General features: G+C 45.1%; 1 protein-coding gene across 1 annotated transcript; it reads right to left on the bottom strand.

The window, feature by feature from the left end:
• Positions 1-1,153: 1,153 nt before the first annotated feature.
• PRELID2 (PRELI domain containing 2) lies at positions 1,154-25,339 on the bottom strand (the record flags this gene model as incomplete). Its single annotated transcript, XM_029584024.1, is given in 5 exon segments — positions 1,154-1,259; positions 3,826-3,986; positions 6,530-6,603; positions 8,417-8,474; positions 25,148-25,339. Coding segments are annotated over 5 exon segments (474 nt in total), but the record flags the coding sequence as incomplete, so codon positions are not given.
• Between the last annotated feature and the right edge of the window lie 153 nt (positions 25,340-25,492).

A 25,492-nucleotide genomic window follows, 5' to 3' on the forward strand; every position in this document is an offset into this window, starting at 1 on the left:
CTGATAGAGTTAAGCAAGACAAATCACCCAGAGACCTGCACCTGCTTCCCGGGGCAGCTACAGCAAATATTGCTAATCCTTTAATCACAGCTACCGTTTGTCAATGCGCTGGTCAGGAGCATTTCAGATCAGCAGACTTTACTGTTTCACCAACCCAGGTTTATAAAGAGCATCAAGCGCCTCTTAACCTCAAGAGCCACAAAATGCCAGCGAGCAACAAATCTGGGAAACATTATAATCGATGTGCGCTCGTTTCCGCAGATTAAAAAGCTTTGAAAAGCAAGTCCAGCAGCCGAGAGATCACTAAGAAGCCCTGTCAAACCGACTCAAGGTTACGTGCAGAGCAGGTGAAGCCGAGAGACTGAAACGCTATGGAGCGGGAGGGAACTGAAGAGCTTCCTAAGATAAAAGCTGAAATTTAAAAAAAAAAAAAACAAACCCCACCACCCATGGGCTTCCATGCATCTGTTTCAACTTATCAGAGCAGGAAGAGCAAGAATGGAGCTCTGCACACTCTGGGGGTAATTTTCAAAAGGTTTTAAGTGCCTATTTGGGCTATGGAGAAAATTGCTACTTTTGCAAGTGTAACTCCTCTGATAATTCACCCCTTGCAGAGTAATTTTCAAAGACATTTCTGCACGTGAAATGCTGCTTTACTCCCAGGAAAAGGCTCGTCACAAGACTGCCTGCCCAATATGCACGTAAACGTACGTACGCACGTACGTTAGAGCAGGCATTCTGGGGAGCGGGGCTTTACACTTTCAAAAAGGTGTGCCTACGTTTTTCAGATAAAGCCTCTGCCTATAACTTAGACATCATTGTGTGCAGATGGTTCTGGTGGGGTCATTTTCAAAGCAAATGTGTGTGTACGCAAGTTCACTTTGAAAGCTGATGAAATTCACACCCATTTGCTGACGTTGTTTGCAGACCATTACAAGATGACCTCCCTGGTATATGTGACGGCACAAAAAGACCAAGGAACCCATCTAGTCTGCTAGGAATGGATCTCTCTCCCTAACCAGGACCATCCTCTTTTGGTCTTCCTCCCTGCTACTCCACATCTTGAGTAAAGTCCTACACGTGTCCCACCCACTTACTGAGGAAGTAGGGAGCTTTGGAAGGAGATTGAAAAGTTAACCTTCCGAGGACCTACCTTCTTGACTCCTTGGTGTACAAAAGCTTGTGCAAAAGCTTCAAATACATAGTTGAGTAACCCTGCCCCGGTAACTGCTACCGTGCCTTGCTGCACAAATTCTGTCCTGTCAAATAAAGCAAATCAGATTAATCTGGGAAGTAGATCCAGGCCACAGCTAAAGCCAGCTGCTACCCAATCTCTATTCAGTACGTCAAGGTTTTCAGGCTAGCCACCAGGAAAGTGCAGGAAATAAAAACTTGCATGCAGCAGAGACAATGCATGCAACTAACTCCTGAAAACCAGAGCAGCTAGGGCATACTCCAGGACCAGCTTGAGAAATGCCAATGATGTTTATTTTATTTAATATTTTTATAGACCGACGTTCGTTGGGAACATCATATCGGTTTACATGGAACATTAACTTAGCGAAACATGGCTTTACAGGGAACCAATAAAGTATAATATTTGTAACAGTAGGATTAGATAAATGCACGCACACACACACACACACAGCAGTAATGTGATATTCCAAGCCTGATTCCCGACGTGTTTCCTCTTATTCTCTAGCTATAGGAAGGAACAGCCTTTGCTAAATGAGGCCTATCACTGTATGTATTCAAAAAGCATGAGGAGAAGGTATTCATGAAGGGAAAATCTAAAACATTCACACTAGCAATTACAAAAACCATAAAAGTTCTTAACACTGATTTTTCAACAGGCTTCCTGCAAAATACACAACGTTGCTCCCATAATTCTGTCCCTCTCTCTGGTAGGGCTCCGTGGATACTGCTGGAGTAATTTAGTTGGTCTAAATGAATAGCCCGAGTCGTTTCTTGCCATTTCCGGCAATAAAACCAGTGTACACCTCTCAAGCTCACGCTGCCTTCATCACGGGTTTCCTGTGCATTTTACTGCAGGCACAGACTGCCGAATCCAAAAGCAGCCCTCAGCTGAAAACCCTCCCTGGTAAGGGAGGGAGGAAGCACCAGCCGGGCACTACAATCTGCCACAAAGGAAAGCGTTCGCAAAGAACCCGACGAGTGGTGTTCTCACATCCTGCTCATTCAAGTACAATTTCAAATTTGTATCCATTTTTCTCTCCTCTCTCTCTTTCTGCTGAATACGATGCACCAGTTAGAAGGGGAGGTTTTAAAAAAAAACAAAACCCACTCATCTTGAGTGCAGAGAAATTGTTCCCAGGAATAGCCCAGCTGAAGTACTGCAAACCAATGGCCTAAAAATAACCCATAATCCTATTCCAGTCAGTGCAGAGGCCAACATGACTATCATTTATTTGATCTTCCTTTCAGAGCTGCGGAGGACATAAAACTCATAGGAAGTATTGATCGGTGATTGATTTCTCAGGCAGAAAGTCGGCTGGGCAGCAGCCATTACCCAGGCATGGTTGGGTGGGGTGTATTAACATGATCCATCTACTAAATTATTGACTCATTAACTACAGCAGATTTGGCCTAATTGTTTTCCTGATGGGAGTTTAATTAAAGTGTCTTTGATATCAAAGACCTACTGATATTCTAGTTCAGATTAAGTGTCAAGCACTCTGATGCTGTCTGTGCCACTCCATGAACCCTGTCCTTAGCACGCTCTAGGTAGAAAACCTTCCAAAAGGGAAGTCCTGCTGAGGATCGTGCTGGAATCCCGTCTGAATGAACCATGCCGCCTAAATGCAAACCATCGCCAACCGGATAAGCTCAGGAGCAGCGCTGTGCACGGCCGTGCAGCAGATCAAGTCTGGCTTTTGTCTTTCATGGAGACAGTGCTCACTATGGTCAGAACCAGAGACCACGTGGCCCGGGTTCCAGAGGGAGCTGCGGCCCGTGGCCACCGATTGAAGGATTCTCGCCGTAACGCTTGTGCCAGATGGGAGAAAGGTGTTTAAGAGTGGGTGGCATAAAAGCCCTGGATAACTGTGAAGGAATTCAGGACGACAACATTGCCACATTTTGTAAATGACTGGTTTACTAGTTATTATAGTGTAACGTCTTCACATAAGAAAAACAAATAGTGTTAAAACAAAAAACGGTCCCATTAATGCTGTGACAATGCATTCCAAGGTGGCCATCTGCATTCAGGAATATGGGACAGGCCTCCTCCAAATATCCCCCTCGGATGAGCTTCAAACAATGATGCAGAAATAGTCTCTGCTTCTTTGAAACTCACCGCTAGGTGATGCATTTCACACTCGGTCGGACTGCGGCTCTATGGAGCTTGGGCTGCTCTGCACAGCCTCCCAGATGGTGCACGTTGTCGCTGCTCCACACACACACAGGTTTTCCATCCTCACCACGTACCCTGCACCTCTGTAGGCAGTTTTTTTAGTTCTCTGCTGCATTTATGTACCCTGAATTTTATTTTATGGACTGTGCTTATTTATTATACCTTATGTAAATTACTTAACAGAGTACTCTAGTCAGGAAGGGAATATCTAATCCTTATAATTAATAAATAACTTAAGCATAATTCAATTGCCCTTAAAGCATCTTTTTTTCTAGGATGAATAGCTCCAGTTATCCAAGCCCTTGACTCTCCTTTATTAGTTTAGTGGTGCTTTTCATACTTTTTCTAAACACACTTGCATGCCCTCTCTCAGGATGGGTTCCCCAAACTCCGTCCCATACAAGCGGCTTTGCGCTCCCCATCCCCCCCCCCCCCCCAGTAAAAGTCTTTACCAATCTGGGTTCTCCGAGCTTTCCTTGAAGACGGATTCTTCCTTTAAACTTGCGTATTGCGTCCATGTAAGGCAATGGCTTTTCAGGGTCATAATTCGGTCCTGCAGGTTGAGCCAAGACTCCTCCTCTAAGTAGATATGAGGCACTTTCAAAATATTATTCTGACAAAAAAACACAAAGGACTGCCATTCAGGATTTTAAAATGTTTCACCTGGCACAGCAGATAAAGACCAAACTGGCCCATCCATTCTTCACCCCCCCCCCCCCCCCGGTGGAAATTTACCGTTCCAGGAGGCCCAGGCTCCCAGACAACTTACAGGGAGGTTTCATCCACAGCGTTACATCAACTCGAGAGCAGTTTATGCCCATTCTAGAACGGAAAGCATGGAACACAATCTTGCCTAATTAGTAAGCCCGTAGACGTGCACGCAGAATCGTGTTCCACACGCGCGTACCTGTCGGGGCGATTTTCGAAGAGTCACTTATGAGTGTAAATCCAGATCTTATGCACACAAGTGCCTATGAATAGAGTTACCCCCAAAATCACTCACACACACACACACACACAACGTAACATCAACTCGTCTTTTACGTGCCCTCTCTTCCCTTTACCCAGCCCCTGACCTTCAAAACCTATCCCAAGCATGCCCAACATTTCTGGAGGCCAGCATTTCTCTCAATCGATGAATCTTAAGGATCAATGAGGAAATGATGAAGGCAGACCAGCTGTTGCCAACGCCATAGTCCTACTCTCTCCAACCTTCATAAGCAGATGCGGAATTACCTAAAAGGTTGAAAGTTTTAGATACAAACTGCTCAGTCTCCACTCACATTCCCCCTTACTGTAAATGCTAAGTAAATTATCTAGCAATTTGTTTCGTTTGTAGCTATTTCCAGCTGGTTATGGCCTATTTAAGTTGATGGATTTTAATAAAACCCATTTCCAGACTGTTGCATGCAAAATGCACAATAAAAGCAGAAATAACTCGTCGTTCTCTCTCAAATCAGTTTCATACCTTGCAACTCCTGTTTTCCTGAGCAGATGAGGCATAGAAAATACAAAACACAAGATAATGGGCAGGAAAGTCTTTAAATATATAGAAGACAGGCAGAATAATGCTGTAAGGAGTATATTGCTTTTGGGGGGGGGGGGGTTTATATTAAAAAAAAGCATGAATTGTGAAAGATTTTAAAGCAACAATAATAAGATAAATCTGCCAATTTCTAAAGCACACATTTCAAACAAAACAAAAATGATTGCAATCAATTCACTTCCAATAAAATGGTTAAAAGGATTTCCGATTTCATGATCCCAATATACAAACTGTGTTTAGAAGTGACATCAAAATTCACACTAAGGCACGGCAAGACTGAAAGGAACACATCTGGAGACATTTTTTTTTAAACTTCTCTGCCATTGGCGTCCTGCCTCCGCATTAAGCGAAAGTGTAAATCTTTACTGCGGGACCATCGCAACGCGCCAGGGGCACTTTCTTATTGTAACACTTTCACCGCTTAGGGGGGGGGTCTGTGTACTCACTCATCGGTCCCAGATATTATATTTTTTTTTTCTTATAAAAATTAAAAGGACTGACTACGTCCCGTAAACACGCTTTTTTATCCTCGGCCCAACACGGCACCATTTCAAAACCACAGCTTCAGGGGCTTCCGTTCACAGCGCCAATTTTTCTGTTTTTTGCGGCTGGCACGATCCAGGTATACGTATGTCGAAATGCCACAATATAAATTGCCACCTTAGAGAAACAGTTACTGTTTTCTATTGCATTTTAAATTACTCAAGTCATGCAAATTCCCCAAGGCCCCCTACCCCCCCCAAAGCCTTGAAATTACCCCCGCAGCTTTCTCTATCCCTTAAGCTTGCTTTCCCTCTTGGCCCCCTTCCTTGTGATCAATCCCTCCAGTTCGCTCTCTCCCTCCCCCCACACTCCCCAGGGCTCGACCCCACTCCTTGTTCTCTCTTCCACCTCCACAGATGCTCAACCCCCCAGCTCCCTCTGTCCCAACCTGTCCAGGAAAGGAAGCGCCAAGCCGCAAAGGTTCCTCTCTGGCTGCCCCTCCCCCCCACCGTGCCCCTCCTCCCTCGCAGACTGCACACTGCCCATCTCTCCTTCTCAAAGCCACGGTAATAATCGCCACCTCCGAGCACCGCAGGTAAATTATGCGCACTTAAGACAGCAAATATTGCACAGCAGGGGAAATCTACACAAACTCTACGTTGTGAAGGAGGAAGAGGAGGGAGTATTTTCCTGGCTTTACAATTCTCTGCTGCATTTATGTACCCTGGTAAATTATGCGCACTTAAGACAGCAAATATTGCACAGCAGGGGAAATCTACACAAACTCTACGTTGTGAAGGAGGAAGAGGAGGGAGTATTTTCCTGGCTTTACAACAACCGTGCCTCTTCCTAATTACAAAAATTGTAAACCCTCTGGGGAGAGGGAATTACCTATCGGGCGGGAACGTAATCTGCTTTGAAGTGCCTGAAAGGCAGAATATAAACCAAACCTAAATAAAATTTTGCACCATTACCCAGAACAAATCTCTAAGAGCGCTATCAAATGGCACGAAGTAGCTCGAACCCCGAAAATTCCCTCCATGCTGCCCCCAGAGACACAGACGGCGGTTTATAAGAGGATCTAGTTTGTCAGGAATCAACACTCATGCAGGCTGATGCATAATTACCTTCCTTAAAAACTCCGGAATGACATTGCTACAGGTGGCGATCCTCCTCCGGTAGACGACGCCCGTCGTCATGTCTGATTAAAAATAAAGAGCAAAAATTACAGGGCTGCAAGCGAAGAGGGCTTTGTGGAATAAATGTTTCTATTACAGCTTAAGGGCTAGCTTAGGGAGAAGTGTGGGGAGTCACGTTGGAGAGCTGGGCAGCCCACGCCGGGCATTCAGTGGTGATCCCTGCAAGGTCTGGCTCATTTTAAGCAGAGAACATGGAGAGAGGAGAAATTGGTTGGGGGGAAAGAAAAAAAAAAACGTATTAATCAAGTTGACTTAGGGAATAGCCACTGCTATTAATTGCATCAGTAGCATGTGATCTTCTTGGTGTTTGGGTAATTGCCAGGTTCTTGTGGCCTGGATTGGCCACTGTTGGAGACAGGATGCTGGGCTCGTTGGACCCCTGATCTGACCCAATACGGCATTCCTTATGTTCTTAAGTTGGCTAAGAGGACAATTTTCAAAAGGGATTTAGGAAATAAGTGTTACCCAGCAGGGCTGCCCTGGCTGAACAAACTCTCTCCCCCAGAGCAGCTACAATTGTGCTTGGACGTTCAGCCAGATTAGAGAGGTATTCCTCGGGTGGAGAGGAAAGGAAACAACGTGAGTATATTTGGGTTTTTGCAGATAAAGCGAGGTTTCCCTTTATAACCCTTCTACAAGGTCGGTAGGTACAGAAGCATGAACATGGGCTACAGCCTGCAACAAAATTAGCCCCTCCCTCCCTCTGAAAACGTCTCCTGCTCAGAGGGCATTAATCGCCGTCAGTCTATACAGCACTGCCCGAGAGAGATTTCACCCTGATTTCAGGCAGCCTGTGGACAAACTTTCCCACCACTGCCCAGCTAAAGATGCCAGGTTCTGATCATTTTAATTCGGTCTTCATCCACGAATTGCTAAATTCTCCAGAGGATGTGGTGGTTGTTTGCGACATGAATCCTTGTCCGCCACCCGCAGTCCCGGTGATGAACACACCTCAGGAAGCCCCCATTTTAAGGTGGCCATAATGCCTGAAGCCAGTCTTTTCTTTTTAGCTGAACAGGCAGGACCATGGGAGAGTTCTGCTTAGCTGAAAGGACAAGCAGAGAGTGTGCAATGCTGATAGATAGATCTGTTTTATTTTATTTAAACACAAATTCCTATGACTAATCTCTGGACACATTCGGCCCTCTCCATTACTTTAAATGGAAGTGTCTGCAAGTTACCCACAGGTACCTGTGGGCTGCCTGTAGGTCAGCAGACATCTGCATAGGGTATTTGCAATTAGCTCTACAAAGCTGGCACACGCTGTCTGTTCAGGCAGTATCCAAACGGCAAGGTAGTTTACCCGGTGCATCTTTGCTTCAGTCAAACCGTCACAAAATTAATGGCTAAAAAAAGTGTAACCTGCAGCACAGGCTGGGCCTGCCAACCCTAGACCAACTTTATCGATTTGATTTACACAGCCATTTAGAGAAGACTCGCAATCTAGGAGGCACGGCAGCACGCTCACATGCGCACAGTTGGAAAGAGTCACAGTTCGCAGCTGCCGAACCCACCTGGCCTTTTCACTTTGTGCTGTCAAGCAGCACCAGCAGGTTTGTGTCTTTAGGCCGCTACATCCTCTCAAGTGTTAATTCTTAGGTTAAAAAATCCACTGAAATATGCAATTATTTGTTCTTAGCCAGTCACGCTTACCCTTTGCTGATGCCAGGCAGCAAAAGCAAAAAAAACCCCAAACAAACATCGTACACTGACGTCCAGAAAAGGGCAAGCATTTCCCAATCAGAAAACAAGTTTACAAACAAGGAAATAATCCTCATCACTGCTAATTAATCAGCAGCCAAGAAGACTGCTTACCTGTTTTCTCTTCCACTGTTTTTACTGCCGTTATGTGTTTTTCCAGAGGCGTAGGATACTGGATAGGGGAAAAAAAAAATGCAGAGAGCTAGTGATTAAGATTACTCAGATCTTTGTGGAGATGGTACATTTCATATCATCGCAACACAGCTTACAAATCTCATTTTGCAAACACACATGCATGTGGCCAGCTCTGAAGTGGATGGCCTGGCACGACATTGTTCTGCAATGGAGATTTTGCAAACAAACACTCTCTAAAGACCAGCAAGAAGAGAAGAAGAAATAAAATGTTAACAAACAGCACCAGCCGGGTAAACGACGTGCCTTGTTTAGAGTCACACAGACTGCTAGGTTTCTATAGGCCATGGGGTGAACGCTCAATGGGAAAGCAAGCAGCGCGGCGCCGTAAGGATCAGTGCTAGGTACCCTCACCCTGACAAGTGACACTGGGGAAAGATTAGGCCTGTTTGCAGAAGATAGGAAAATTTGCAACAGAGTAGATATGCAGGGGAACTAGATAAGGTGAAAGTTGTGTTTAAAAAAAAAGATAGTCAAATATGGAAACCAGGAAAATAGCAAACCATGAATTTAGAGTGCAGAAAGCCAATGGCCTCTCTTTTGAAGTTAAAGAACTAGCAATCACCAAAATAGGAAAGAGACCTGGCGGTCATTATCTCCAATGACCAAAAAGAAGTTGATGCTTAAAGGAGATATCACTGGTAGAAAAGAGAAAGAGCATTACCTGGTCAAGTCCTTGGGGAGCTTGAGAAGACCAAGGTTCAAAAAGCTGATTAACAAGGCACAGGCAAGTGAAAGGAACATCAGCAAAGTGGTGCATGGCCTACACTCTAAGCCAGTCACAGAGACAGAGACCGACTGCTCACCTAGGACATCCCCACAGAGACAGAGAGACTCTGACTGCCCACCTAGGACATCCCCACAGAGACAGAGAGACTGACTGCCCACCTAGGACATCCCCACAGAGACAGAGAGACTGACTGCCCACCTAGGACATCCCCACAGAGACAGAGAGACTCTGACTGCTCACCTAGGACATCCCCACAGAGACAGAGAGACTGACTGCCCACCTAGGACATCCCCACAGAGACAGAGAGACCGACTGCCCACCTAGGACATCCCCACAGAGACAGAGAGACTCAGACTGCTCACCTAGGACATCCCCACAGAGACAGAGAGACTCAGACTGCTCACCTAGGACATCCCCACAGAGACAGAGAGACTGACTGCCCACCTAGGACATCCCCACAGAGACAGAGAGACTGACTGCCCACCTAGGACATCCCCACAGAGACAGAGAGACTCAGACTGCCCACCTAGGACATCCCCACAGAGACAGAGAGACTCAGACTGCCCACCTAGGACATCCCCACAGAGACAGAGAGACTGACTGCCCACCTAGGACATCCCCACAGAGACAGAGACTGCTCACCTAGGACATCCCCACAGAGACAGAGAGACCCTGACTGCCCACCTAGGACATCCCCACAGAGACAGAGAGACTCGGGCTGCTCACCTAGGACATCCCCACAGAGACAGAGAGACCGACTGCCCACCTAGGACATCCCCACAGAGACAGAGAGACTCAGACTGCCCACCTAGGACATCCCCACAGAGACAGAGAGACTCAGACTGCCCACCTAGGACATCCCCACAGAGACAGAGAGACTCGGGCTGCTCACCTGGTCAATGGTAAAGGAGAAAAGCCCCAAGAACTACACTGTTAATAAAAGCTATGGACCAAGCATCTTTTCTGAGCTACATGTGGAGAGATAAGAGCATCAACTACCAGGAGATGGAGACCTAGAAAATATGGTAAACTGTATTTGGTGCTGCCAGCTTGATGTAAAAGAATCTCCCAGTGCACTTGGATATGTTGCCTGCACATATTGACTTTTGAAACTCATTGTTTAAGTAATACATTAAGGGGCAGATTTTTAAAATGTATGCGTGCGCGTACTTTTGTTCAGGCAACTGGTGCAAACAAAAGTATGCCGGATTTTAAAAGGTATGCGCCAAGCCGCACAGCCTGCCTCCGTTCCCTCCGAGGCCGCTCCAAAATCGGAGCGGCCTCGGAGGGAACTTTTTTTGTCGTCGTCCCCCCCCCCACCTTTCCCTCCCTTCCCCTATCTAACCCACCCCCCAGCCCTAACTAAATCCCCCTCCCCTACCTTATTTCGTTGAGTTACGCCTATCTCTGGCAGGTGTAACATGCGCGCGTCGCCGGCTCCCTGCCCTAGCACAGGCCGCTGTGCCGGAGCACTCGGCCACACCCCCAGACCGCCCCAGGACTTACGTGCATCCCGGGGCTTTGCGCATGCCGATGGCCCTTGCAAAATAGGCGTGCCGGCGCAACAAGTGCCCTATGTGCGCATCTTTTAAAATCCGGAGTACTTTTTTTTTTAATCTGCCCCATTACGACTATGCCTTCCTATTTGCTGCTTTGACTTATCGAGCATGTTCCCTTTCTCCATACTGACATCTGCCTAGACATCCTACGAACTCCAGGAGGCAGCGCCCTGTGGCACAAAGCAGGCAAGAGGAGCACGAGAGACCACAACATCCCCTGGCTTAGGAGGAACTTTCACTCCTGTGCTGGTATTGCCCAAAACAAATCTGTTTGGAGACTTTATCCCAGGAGACTGCAGGAGCTAAATATTTCTTCAGTAGAACAAAGAAGGCTTAGAGAAAAGATGAGATGCAATAAAGTACCGGAAGGGGGCATTTTCCATAGAATGAAAAGCTTTAGAATAAGGAAGGCTGCAAAGAAAAACGCGAGGAATTTTTTATTTTTTTTTTACTGAAAGGGTGTGGCCACCTGAAGAGACCTACAGACAACCCAAGAATGAACGGGGTCATCAAAGGGGGCTGTAGTGGAGGGAGGGAGTAAGCCACAGATCAAGACAGACCGGTGGTGGCACAGCGGGCAGGAAGATGAACCAGGTAAGTCCTTTTCTGATGACAACTGGAAGTGTAACTCTGTGGCATCTCCTGACTTCTAGTCTGTTTCAACCAGGAGACCAAAAACGCCCTCCTTTTATCCCATCTGGATCAAGGCAACATCTGTTAAGAGATCAATAAAGCATTGCTTGGGTGGCCAGAATCACTCAATACTCGCCAATGAGCAGCTTAAGGATCAGGATCGCTTCCCCCATCCCAGACACAAGAGGTTTGGAAGCAACAAAGATAAGAACGAGTTGGGTCAGCAGCAGCCTCTTCAATTCCTGGGTCAGGTCTTCTGCTCCCCGAGTCAGCTGCAGTTGCCGGGGAGGTCAGTCTTAGGGTCCAACGTTTGCAGGGTTTCAGAAGGAGCCCTGGTGGCCACTCGCACAGGACCAAATCGCTGCAATGACAAAACGCCGTACGGGGCCAGACCGAAAAAGATCCACCAAGCCCAGCATCTTGGTCTCAGACGTGGGTAATCCAGGTCACAAGTGCCCGGCAGGACGGGGCCCAGTGAATGGGGGAGCTGTGTAGGAAGGCTCCCAACCCTGGCTCCGACTGAGCTGTTTGCATAAAACTGCCAGGTCAGAGAAAACATTATCCCTTTTTAATTCTGATAAAGCATGTGCTAGTTCATGAAGATTTAACACTGCTGGAGCTCAGACATAAATGATCGATTCACACGGGCACAGCTCAGATTTTAGCTGTCAACAAAGCAAGAAGAGTTTCTTCCGTATGGTAAAGAGCGAGAAGGGAGGTTCAGCATTTTTGGAAAGCTGCGGTCACTTTGGTCAGGAATTTATGACTGCCCCTTGTCCGACATTTGCTGCCACAATGCTGCAAAGAGCGAGAGCACGCTTGTGGAAATAATACCCTTCTGCCATGTATGTCAACAGGAAATAATTTCCCAGGACCAGAAGCAAGCAGTCGACCCTGTGGAGAACCCAGGGACGTTGAGGAGCCCAGGGGGAAGTGTCTGAATACTGCCCGGCATATCATGAACAGAACGTGAATTCAAGAACTGGCTTCTCTTCAATCCTAGTTTGCTCTAAGTTTTTTGCTTTTTTTATCATCCCAGCTGGACTCCGTGACCCTGTCCCACTCGCAATTTGGAAAACTGTGAAAAGCAGAAGGAGTGCAAGCAGTCAGGTGGAGTCCTACTCCCTCACAAGGTAACAATAACCCACGCGCCAGGTCCAGGACTGTAATAGACCGTACAAGGTCTCTGTGCCACTCACCTATAGGGTGCAAAGTCTAAGCCCAGGCGGATGAAGGACTTTGAGGCAACCAGGCTCTCAAGCCATGGGCTTCCCTCACTGGAGATGCAATTAGAAAGAACGGGCACTTCCTGCTATGCACCAGGCCAGGGCTTGGCTAAGCAAAAACAGGTTCTGGTCCATTGCATGCATAGAAACATGATGGCAGAAAAGGGGCATATGGCCCATGTATCCAATTCATTTAGCGTTATAATTCCCATCACTTCCTTAGAGATCCCCTGTATTTGTCCCATGCTTTCTGGAATTCAGATACTGTTTGTGTCTCCACCACTTCTACTGGGAGGCCGTTCCAGGCATCCACCACCCTCTCTGTAAAGAAATATTTCCTAAGATTACTCCTGTTTCTACCCACTTTCAACCTCATCTCATGACCCCTCGTTCTACAGCTGCTTTTCCATTGAAAGAGTCTCACCTCCTGTGCATGGAAACCTTTGAGATATCTGAATGTCTCTATCACATCTCCCTTTTCCTCTAGGGTATACAGGTGTAGATCTTTGTCTATCCCCATGTGCTTTAGAATGAAGACCACTGCCCATTTTAGTAGCCTCCCTCTGGACTGACTCCATCCTGTTTATATCCTTTTGAAGGTGCGGTCTCCAGAATTGTGAGGTCTCACCAGGGACAATATCACCTCCTTTTTTTCTGCTGACCATTCCTCTCCCTGTGTTCTTTCTGGCTTTTACCGTTGTTTTATCCACCTGTTCAGCCACCTTAAGACCATCAGACACAATCACCCCCAGATCCTGCTCTTCCTTTGTGCTCAGAAGAATTTCACCTCCAATACTCTACCTTTCCCTTGGGTTTTACATCCTAAATGCATTACTCCATATTTTTAGCATTAAATTGTAGATTTATTTATTTATTTATTTATTTAGGGTTTTTATATACCGACATTCTCGATATACATATCAAATCAAGTCGGTTTCCATATAACAAAACTGTCGCCGGTAAGGCGTTACATTAAACATGGTAAAGGTAAAGGGAGTACATTAAACAATAGACAAAGTATTGAACAGAGAACGTGCAGCATAACATTAAACAATCAACAAATTATTGAACAAAAGAACGTAGATCAATAAATATTAAACGTAAAAAAGATATATAAAATAAAATAACTATGGGAAGAGCATGAGCTAGAAAGCTGATGCTTCAAGAGATGGTTTTTCATAGCAGGTGGGTGGACTGTCCAGATAAGGTCCTGAAGGTCCTAAGTGTATAAAGTCGGTAGTGGACTTTATATTGTGCTATTTTGCTCTTTGACCTGTGTCGAATTGTTTCTGCGATTCCGAATAGGCTTGTCGGAAGAGCCACGTTTTGAGGTTTTTCTTGAAGGTAAGATGGCAGGTTTCAAGACGAAGATCTGGCGGTAATGAGTTCCATAGGGAGGGCCCAGCAGTGGAGAGTGCTCGTTTTGCTAGCGAAGTTTTAATCGGGGGAGCATATAAAGAACCTTTATATGCCAGACCTTAGGCCATTCCTCGAGCTTCACTAGATCTTCCTAGAGCTTCACTAGATCTTCACTAGATCTCTCCTCATGTTTTCCACGCCTTCCTGGCGGTCCACCCTGTGGGACTTGTAGTTTCAATTTTCATAAGAAAAAGCAGAACTAGAGAAGCCCATGCATGCAATGGGGCAAAACCAGCACTGGCTCAGCCTGGCCCAGATGACCCAGAATTATCTAGAAATCCTACTAATGGTAACACTTATCTGGGAAACAAGAACTCACATTCCCAGTGAATAAAATAAAGTTAGGATACTTGCACTGTACTTCTGCAGCAAGATGATCCTTGAGGAACACTAACTGATGAAGGAAAAAAAAAAAAAAAAGCCATTTTAGAGGAAATTACAAATGGCCTTTACAGGACAGAAAGTGCTTAACGCTAGAAATCCAGACACTGTGTCACAGGAGAACTTCCAGGTGCACCTGTTATGTGCTATGAACTCCAGCAGGAGGCTTTCATTGCACAAAGTAATACTGAGAAAAGCAATAGCTGTAAAGCTGAGAGATTTATTTGCTTTATGTGACTATCGTAATCAGCACTAAACATACATATGTTTGGAAAGATTGGAATATAAGATATTCTAAATACATTTAGTTAACTTGGTCACACTCAATATGCCCTGGTTTAAGAACGAGGTTCCTTCTGGTCAAGGTGAGCACAAATAAATCCATTTGGAGACAATGCCCCGACAGAATGCACAACTCGGTAAGTTGCCTAACTTAGGGACTCTCTTAGCAATGCAATTACTAATAAGAATGGGTTTTATTTATTTGTTTTAAACAATTGTTTTATATTGTATTTTATCTCATTGTACATCGCTTTGGGCAATTTTTTTTTTTTTTTATCAGTAAGGCAATCAATAAATGCTTGCAATAATAAAATAAATAAATACGAGTCCTAGCAATATCATTGAGAGATTGAGGTCATATCCAGCACCCTCCAGCTCATTCTGGTCATGGAATGCACAAAAGAAAACAAACATTTAGAAACATTAAACCAAAAGAAATGTATTGAATCTTTACACACAGATTTTTCAAGAACAAAAAAAAAAAAAGAAGATTTTGAGGTGCTGCAGTTTAAAAGGGAGATGTTGTCCTTCTCCAGCACAGGAGAGAGAGTCAATGAGGAAAGCATAAACATTTCAAAAGCATTTATTAATTCTGAAGAAATAAAGGATGATATGTATCCACTTATTTGTGGTGAAGCAAATCATTAGTTACCGAGATACCCAAACTAGGAAGCATCTACTAGAAGATGTACCACTACTCATTTACAATTAGGTAACGGTAAGCATGCAGAGCTTAGACTGCTTCATCATGGGGCGCTGCCAAAATAACCACAGCATATTTTAACATCTGGATTGCAGCTTTATGAGCATCACAGATATCACAGTCAGTACATGAAGATTAATACCTTCCATGATCAATTTACTGTGATAAGTCAAGTCAAAAGACTTCCTGATCCACTAGTGCCATTAGAAAGGCAATTCTGGAAAGTCAGAGCTTTGAGGTGGCCCTCTAAGTGATCCTGAATTACAGGTCACCTCGGCTCAATACAACGGTTAACAAAGCCCCTGGTCTTACACATTCAGTTGATGTAAAAGTTGATTAAAAAGATCAGGATGGCTCCCTTCCCAAGCCATTCAGCAGACAATGGCCATCTACTGTATAATCCCAGCAGCATGAAAGAATCCCAAGCTAGGATTACCACTTGGGTATCAGGAAGACCCCTTCACTCTCCACGTGTTCTGGTACTCTGCTTGGAGAGTCACCTCTAACCCCTCCCATGCTTGGTTTACTTGATGGAGCTACTGCAACAGCACTAATGCATGAGCTCAGGACCAGTTTAGCTGCCTCCTTTTGGTCAGTACAGGACTGGAGATTAATGACATAGCAGCACAGTATCGATGGCAGAAAGAGACCAAATGGTCCATCCAGTCTGCCCAGTTAGCTTCTTATGGAAACTGCTGCTCACCCCCCAAGTCTTTCTGTTAAGGGTAGCAATGCTGACAATCAAACCCATAACAAAATTCCTGCTAGCAACCTTCCTGAGAATTCATGCAATGCTGCTGCTCGAATGTGCCTTGCTTGAGGACTTGGCCATTGAAGCCTTTCCTGTGCGTCTTCCCTTATAGCTGTGTATCAGTACCCCGACTTCCCCCCTCCATACCCAGAAACCTGTATTTAGCTATCTGTACCTTCAGTCTCTTCTAGAAGCTTTTTGCTTTGAGAACCTTTGGGCTAGAAAGAGACAAAACAAGAGCCGGTCCTCTGCCTACCCGGTCTGCCAGAGAATCTACAACTCAGAAAACAAAGCTCTTTTTATTCCCGTTCTAGCACAATGCATCCAAAAAAAAAAAAAAAAGGGGGGGGGGGGGCGGGGAGAAAACCAGAATTTTGAAAACTGTCACTCCTGAAACTTTTTCCTTCACAGACCGGTAGCGTCGTCTCATAGCTTAAAATACGCAGATTATTTAACCAGAATGCACACCAGATTCAATGATCTTAATGTTTGATTCCAGAACATATTTAGCTGTCGAGTGCCAAAAATCTGGTGCCATAATGTGGAAGATGGAGGCTCTGCCTTAGCAGGGGAAATCTCTCTCACAGAGCAGAGCTGCAACACCTCTGGCGCCATCTGGTGCCTGCAGCTAGAAATGCAGCTCTCAGCATACGGCTCTCCCCCAGAAAAATCACAAACTGCACCAAAAAAGATCCGAAGGGCAAAGTTCCCTCGAAACAGGGGGGGGAAGAGGATAGGCATCCCCTTTTAATAGCACCATGACCTTTAGTCACCAGCATTTTCTGCTGCTGTTTGGGCTCTGCGCCCTTACAAAAAGTTAGGGATCAAATTCGTTTAAAACCAGGGGAATCCCAAGGTGCAGCCCGGTTTTTTCAGGGGCAGTCAAGGCATGCGATAGGTTCTTTTAGCATTCAAGATGTAGAAAGTTAACAGTAAAGCCCAGGAGAAAGCCAAAAAAATATTTCAGAGAGAGCCTGTGAAAGACTAGGACCTCATTAAGCTTTTTTTTTTGGATGGGCAGGGGTGGGGGGTGGTCACAATTGAGACATAGTAAGACACAGAGGGAAGGGAAGCTCTGAAACTGGAGGAGTTTGCTTTATTTTTATGGGCTGGAAGGTTTCTCAATATTTAATTTTAGCTAGGAGGTTGTGCAAGGATTTTGTAGTGGAACATTTGATCAGAATTTAAACTTAAATAAAACATCAGTTAATTTTATTTAGTGGTAGCATTGCTTAGTCCAATGATTGTAATAAACTTACCATATAAAGAGTTTTATACAATGGTCCAGACCACAAACATAAATACTCAGACATTACATAAGTCATAATCTATTTAAAATGTAGCGGTTAGACAAGCAAACATGTAACAAATCAAATTTAGATTTTGGGTGCAAGGCACAGATACCGCTGGGACCCTTCCCCATGTTATGCTCCATTAGAACAGGAGGGGAGGGGAGCAATCGGTTTGCTTTTCCAAATCTGAGCTCAAGGTAAACTGCAATCAGGTACTTCCCTGCCCCAGAGAGCTTACATTCTAAGGTGAAGGTTTTCTCCCATTTTGTGTCTATGGCATAGAGCCCCGAGTTTGTACCTGAAACAGGGAAGAGTAAAATGACTCTTTCAAAGTCACAAGGGGCGAAGCAAAATGGGATTTGAATTCTGGGCTTCCCTGGCTCTCAGTCTACAGGCCAGAACCCAAGTTACCTGCTGCGGCTATCGTTTCAGTATACAGCCACCAAGGTCAGCAGTTCTAGGACTGCAGTTCAGGAGTAGTTGGCTATATATGGCACAATTAAAGTTTGAAAAGTTCCTCCAGGACTTGCCGATTGCGATCAGGCCGGTGCATTAGTGGCACAAAAATATAAAATAAAATCCATTTTGCCAGGTCTCTGCAGCGTCGGTGCAATAGAGAAGGCAGGCAGATCGCATCGGTGCTTTGGAAGTTCCTGTGGGAGAACCTTTTGCCACTAGAGCCCAGGCTGAAGTTATTGATACGACAGTAGTAAACCATTTTATTTACGAAGCACGTGTTCTCACGTAGATACTTAGGGCACGACATATCATCACCATTACATGACAAAACTCTACAGGCAGCTTCCTCCCTCAGCAGCTCAAACCCTTTTCTCTGCAGAATGAGTTGACATTCACTCCCCCACTTCCAGCTGCATTTGCCCCCTGTTCTTGTGCACTTGTCACTCTATACATTTGTGTATTTTTTAAACTCCTTATAGCAACTCAAACCAGGGCTTTCAGCTGCTGGCTGGCAGTGTGCGTGCCTGCCAAGAGACTTCATTTTATTTATTTTAAAAATTTAGATGGCACCTTCTTCGAGGGTCAAGGCAGCCAACAGTCAAATACATCCATAAAAGAAAACAAAATAATGATGATTAACACTCAATATACAAAACCCAACCGTTAAACAGATTACCAGCATAGACCATGCCTCGATATTAAAAGCGTTGCAAAATAAACGAGCTTTCAGATTTTTTCTGAAGGTCCTGGTGTTAGTCTCTTCTCAAAGAGATATTGCAAGAAGGTTCCACCACGATGGTCTCGTAACAGAAAACATTTTTTTCTCTGCATGGGACTAGTTTGACTGCCTTACAGCTTGGGACATCTACGAGGACACTAACCTGCAATCTTAAGAGTGCTGCTGGGTTCTTAGATTTCGAGTTAAGAGTTGATATTTGGTGGCGCATCTCTGCTCATGCCCTTGTGTGCTATCCTGAATACTTTAAATTTGATTCAATGGGGAGCCAGTGTAGCGACATCAAAATGAGGGAGATATGATCACATTTGGAGGTAGCTGACAAGATTCTGGGGGCTGAATTCGGAAAGTGTATTTGGGAAGGCCTAGATACAGAGAATTACCATAATCTAATTTTGTGATCACAAGGGACTGGAAGAAGGTTCTGACGTCATCATGGGAACATGGCAGACGGACGGACATTGACTTTTATCCTATAGGATTCCAACTTCAAGGCTTTATTTTCATTCCACACTTGACAGCTCATCTCTGCCATTGGACGCCACAGTGACTTCAATGGCTTCCAGCTTTTTAATTTTCCTGCACTTTTTTCTTTTGCTTAATAAAGAAGCCGATTCACATAGGAACATATTCATTCCTACTTAATTTTTTCTCTTGGCAAAAGACCTGCTAAGCTCCAACCAGCTGCAGAGACCAGAACTGAATGTCTCTCCTTATCCAGAACCGCAGGCAGCCACGTTAGGTGGCCTCTCTTCCACCTAACGTGAAAAAACCATGCATAAAGGACATTCCAAAGAGCCAGCCCAGCACAAGGAGAAACACCAACAGTGGCAGAGTGAATACCAGCAGATACCTTGCCGTTTCCACAGATTAAGAAGTTTGGAAAATATCGGTGTGGGATATGTAAGCCCCCCAAGCAATGACGGAGTGACTGCAAGCTTATGTGGGCAGAAGACAAGATGTCTGCCTGCTACTATCACACCTTATCTGCAAATATTGACCACCACCGATTACACAAAAAGGTTCTCTCTGCTGCTGCAGCCTTCACAATGAAGCTGTGTAAATCGACCCAGCCTTCTTGTTTAGGCAGGCCTCTGACATCGATTCCCAATTTCCCTCCGCTTCTGACTCAGCTTTGAGGCTTATACCGTTTATGGTACTAGTTTGTGCGTCAGGTTTTTAGCATTATGTTGGCCCGTACGGTTTATTAGGTTCCCCGCCTTATTTGTTCAAGGCAGATCAGCTGATTTTTAATACATTTCCCTCAAAGGATGTGATCCATTGTTGCCCCCTGAAAAATCCACCCCTTAGTCTGCTCAGATAATTAATAAATATATATATTTATTTATTAATTTATTAATTTATATATATATATTTTTTTTTATAAAGTGGGGAAAACTATTCTAACAACTTGTATTCTCCTGTAAACTCTGCATTAAACTCCCAATGGGCATTAACCCGGGGTTTTGCAAAATATAAGCCCCTACATTCCAGCAGCATTAACACATGGCAGGGTGGGGGGTTCCGATCCACCTCCCAGCAAAAAACATCAGAGGCCCTCTCCCCACACCAGCCTGACAGATTCTTCTGCCTGGTCTATCGCATCGGAAAATCCTATCACCGGGGGGGGGGGGGGGGGGGGGGGGGGGGGAGAGGCAGAAGGAAGCCATCCACCCTACTGCCATGCTACCAAACTGCAAAAGGGTATTAGCTGACCTTGTGTGGCTTTTGGCCCCTGCCCTGATCACACCATGCCATCTCTTCAGGTCCCCACCACCGCTGCACCTCTCCACACACAGCCTCTAATCCTCTCACCTAACCTCCAAGCACTCACCACATACTTCCTAGCCCTATGGGCTCCAGCTCCCTCCCATGGGAGGAACCGGAGGGAGGTGCCAGAAGAGTCCTGGCTGGAGGTTGTCATTGCGGCCTTAATCTAGGCTTTCCTCAAAGACCACATCAAGGTTCTGAATTTCATGAAGGGCAGGCCTACCTTAGCTGTGTACTGATACATTTGGATAAAATGCATGAATAATCAATAGAATATCAGCCTTTTTCAAGTCAAGAATCAAATTTATTAGAGGAAATCCAACTGCCTGAATGCAGTATATCAGGCTGGATAAGACTGATTCACAATGAAGCCGCAGAGGCAGAAAACGTGTGGAGGTCATCAGCACAGAGCTGGTACTGAACCGCAAAGCAGAAAGTTTACCAAGAGGCTGCAAACAGATACTGAAAAGCACAGCAGAAAGGAGTTACCTTGGGACTCTTCTCGCAGGTGAAAGATTTTCAGTGTCAACAGTTAGCACCGAGTCCTGCCCCATGATTCAAACCAGTTAAGAAAGCAAGGAGTGGAGGCATAGCCTAAAGCCAGGGTTCAAATCCCCACTGATGCTCCCTGTAATCCTGGGCAAATCCCTCAGGTACAAACTTAAATTATAAAACCCTCTGTGGACAGGGAAGTACTTGCAGTACCTGAGCGTAACCCAAACAAATAATCAATATTCAGCCAGTGGAATAGTACAGTGTGATCAACAGTATCAAATATTGATGCAGAATATTAAAAGAATTAATAATAATACACCCTATAGGCTCCACTCTTATCCAATCTCCAAGGAAAAAAGTCAACTGCAGAGAGTAAAAGCGTCTCAGGATCAAAGAATTGTCAGAATCCCTATTGACAAGCAAGAGTCAAGATGTCGGAGGTCAGCAACTCAATGATGGACAGATACCTAAAGGCATGAAAGCAGACCTGGGCCAAGCAAAAACAGGGATCTGCTCTCACTGTGAGCTGTTACTGAACAGTAACGCCCTGCCTTAAGCACACACCGTGGGCACTGATCACAGATTCGTTTGCTACTGTAGCTTTACAGACACCCTACTAAAACATTCACCAACTCACGTGCACTCCTGAGCCTCTGTTACCAGCCGGACCTGCTGAAGACAAAATAAAAAAAAGCACTACTTTTGAAATGTTTACAGTTTTAATTCGGCCCACTGCCTTGTGTACAAACAGCATGCCTCTGGCACGGTGCTGCTCGAGCCTTCACAAAACCACTCACATCTTTTATGAACTTGTACACTGCCCACACAGCAGAGCAATTAATTCTGGAGCTATTTGCCCTCAGCATGAAGTGTTTTATGTACCAAGTGGTTAAAAAAAAAAAAGGCGAATTTGTCTTCAGGAATAGATGCCCATTAAACTATCAGCTACTGTGGCCCAAGCAACCCTAACACACGTGTCTGTATCAGGGCAAGGGGGAACTAGGAAACCGAATGAGACTAGGTTCATGTGCACTGTCTCCTTAGGCCTGTGTGTGCTAGTCACGACTACAGATGCTTGAAAACCTTTAGCCAATGTTTGAAATCGCAAACAAGCTCCGAAGTAACAAAGTGCACGCATTATTGTGCCAACAACTTTACTCTGGATTTTAAGAAGAAGTTTAGTGCAAAAGGCTGTGCCCAGAAATTTGTGAGAATCCATGCAAACTGCATGTTAACGAAGGCATTAGTTATTACTCCCTAATGCAGAGAGGTGCATAAGCTTAACTCACATCTTCCCCAATGCTGGCAGCTGAACTCCTGATCCGAGGTGGAGTAAGGTTTCGGAGGCAGACGCCCTGTACATGGGGATTTGAGGGCACCACTTTTAGAAGCACACTCATGTGTTTTGCTCACAGTGTGCACAGCCCATATTTGCATGTGTGCACAGTTTTCAGTCAATGCACTTTTCTCTTTAGCTCTCGATGCTTCAGGATACTGCATTGGGAGTAAACAATGTGCACTGAAGTTCAGCATATACATCTTACTCACAATTTATTACATGCAGGTCAGAATGCATCCTGGTGTCAGTTATACAGGGGGTCTTTTAATCGTTATTTGATAACACCACAAGGAGGCAGCGCTCTGCTGTGAACATATTAGAAATGCTTTAGGAATGGCAGTCACAGGACCAAATGGAGAGACGCTTACTAGGTAAGAGAGCTTAGAAAAATTATGGGGAAAAGCACAGCCCTACAAGCCATATACTGTAATTTCCTGATATATCATAAATCTCTTAAATGAAAATCTTTATTGGAAAAAGAGCCATACACGCAAAGAACAGCTCTACCCTCCAGTAATGATTAACTTCTAGTCAAAGTTCAGCTCTTCCGTATAAATAGATGCAAAATGGCCCTAAAAAATGCAGAAGTGCTCCAGAAACGCACACAGGGACAGAAAGTCCCACGCAGTACTAAGGACGCCCTGCTTTCCAGTACATGTGCACCCTCACATGTGGTTACACCCCATGCCCTACATATCCTGACACGTCTTGAAAGCGTCTTTAGGGCGCACTCTCATAAGCCAATGTCAGAAACCAGGCTAAAACAGATTTGCACTTCTTATTCCTCCAGCATCCCGAGTCACACAAGAAGGGGGCCATTGCTCTACCTGCAGAGTAACTGCTGCCGACGTTTCGGCAAAAGATATGAGAGTCCCATATACTGTGCCCATGTATAATAAATAAAAGATCAGCAAACAAACAAAATTAAGACAATATCTTCTTGATTAGTTTCAGAAGCCAATACTCCTTCTCCCAGGTCAGAACAGAATGTTACCAAAAACTGCAAGTGAATCCCGTGTCAGTGAATCTGCCAAGAGCAGCATCAGTTTATGGTTCACCTTGAGTTAAGAACCCTAGGTCTCTGTTGCGTCCTTTATTGTCCATTACAAAGGGTCTGATCACTTTAAATTCGCAAGGCTAAAGTTCGCAGCTTGTTTTGAAATGTCCTATTACCCTGATCATAAAAGTCAGTTATGCAATGGGATCTCTTTCATATTTATATATATATATATATATATATATAAATAATACACACACAATCTCCTAAAAGGCCATATTTCTATTATAATTTCATTTCTTATCTTTTTTTTTTTGGGAGGGGGACAGGGGAATCAAAGAAAGAGCGATTACCCATGCAGTTGCTGAAAACATATCATAGGATCATTTACACAACCTTCAGGTTATTTCAGAAGACAGCACAGAATCATAAAGTAGTGGGACCGTAAAGCGGAAAAGAAAAAAAAAATACAAACAATAAAACCCTCTACAAAGAAATCATATTCCCTCCATATAGTCAGAAAGAAACTGCCTGGACACGTAATTTTGATTTGTTTTCTAGGACTGCGAGTTGGATAAGTCTGTTATGCATTTCTGGTCGGATTGGACATAGGCGGCTATCAGTTGATTATTATTTTATTTTTATTTTATTTAAGTTTTTTTATATACCAACATTCAAGACAATAGTCCCATCATGCTGGTTCACATGAAACAGGAGTGCAAAATAAACTTAAACTTGAACAAATAGTGCGGAAAAAGCAGTTACATTTAACAAGGAAAAATAGAACTTGGAGTAAGAAGGAAAAGGAAGACCAGATAATTACATATAATTACACTGTAAGAGGTAACTAAGATTATTAGGGATGTGAATCGTTTTTTGACGATTTAAAATATCGTCCGATATATTTTAAATCGTCAAAAATCGTTAGGGCCACGATACAATACCAATTCCCCCGATTTATCGTTAAAAAATCGTAAATCGGGGGAAGGGGGAGGGCAGAAAAACCGGCACACTAGAACCCCCTAAAACCCACCCCCGACCCTTTAAATTAAATCCCCCACCCTCCCGAACCCCCCCCCCCAATGCTTTAAATTACCTGGGGATCCAGCGGCGGTCCGGAACCCCCGCTGAATGACCTCCTGCAGTCGATCTCCTGCCGGCGCCATTTTCCGTACGGAAAACGATTCGCGGCAAGAAATCGCTTCCTGAACCCCGCTGGACTCCCAGAAACTTTTGGCCAGCTTGGGGGGGCCTCCTGACCCCCACAAGACTTGCCAAAAGTCCAGCGGGGGTCCGGAACGACCTCCTGCGTCGAATCGGTTTTGTCTATGGCCGCCGCCATTTTGCGGCAGCCATTTTGAAAAATGGCGCCGGCTGAAGACAAAAGGATTCAATTGAGGGGGCCGTTCTGGACCGCCGCCGTTCTGGACCACCGCTGGATCCCCAGGTAATTTAAAGCATTTGGGGGGGTTCAGGAGGGTGGGGGATTTAATTTAAAGGGTCAGGGGTGGGTTTTAGGGGGTCGGCTCACGATTTTAACGGATTTTCACGATAGTTTACACACCCAAACGGCAACAATACGATTCCCTCCCCCTCCCAGCCGAAATCGATCGTTAAGACGATCGAGGACACGATTCACATCTCTATTGATTATCCGGCTCTTTATGTTTTTCGCTTTGAGCATTTACATGGAGAAGCGGATTGAAAAGCAAACAAACCACGAATACATAAAACAAAAAAACTGGCATTGCAGGTTAGGCCAGTTGTCAAAAAAAACCAGATCCCTTGCACGATCTCCCCCTAGGATACAACAGAATCTATCGATGCATTAATGCAAAAGCAGGAGCAAAGTTTCCATTCTTGCAAGGACCGGGGGCTTACCTTGCTCAGGAAGCTGCTGACGACGTGCTCGAAGGGGTAGCGATAAACCTTGCGCACATCCACCGTAAAGCCCATGGCCGGGCGGCGGCTTCTGCTACTTTGTTACCCAGTCCTTTATTACTTCTCGGTCCGCCCCCCAAACCTAGGGCGCCATCTTTTTCAAAGCGTGCTCCTTGTTGTCAATAACTTCACCGAGGCGGTGCCAGCGGGAGGGGCGGGGAGATCCGCGGCTTCGGGGCGGTGCGTGTAGGAGGGGCGGGGAGATCTGCCGCTTCGAGAGGGTGGGAACGGGCGGGGCGATCCGCAGCTTAGGGGCGGAGCGAGCTGGAGAGGGCGGTGCATATG

Source organism: Rhinatrema bivittatum, chromosome 18 (genome assembly GCF_901001135.1).
Source record: "Rhinatrema bivittatum chromosome 18, aRhiBiv1.1, whole genome shotgun sequence".
Taxonomy (NCBI): Eukaryota; Metazoa; Chordata; class Amphibia; order Gymnophiona; family Rhinatrematidae; genus Rhinatrema; species Rhinatrema bivittatum.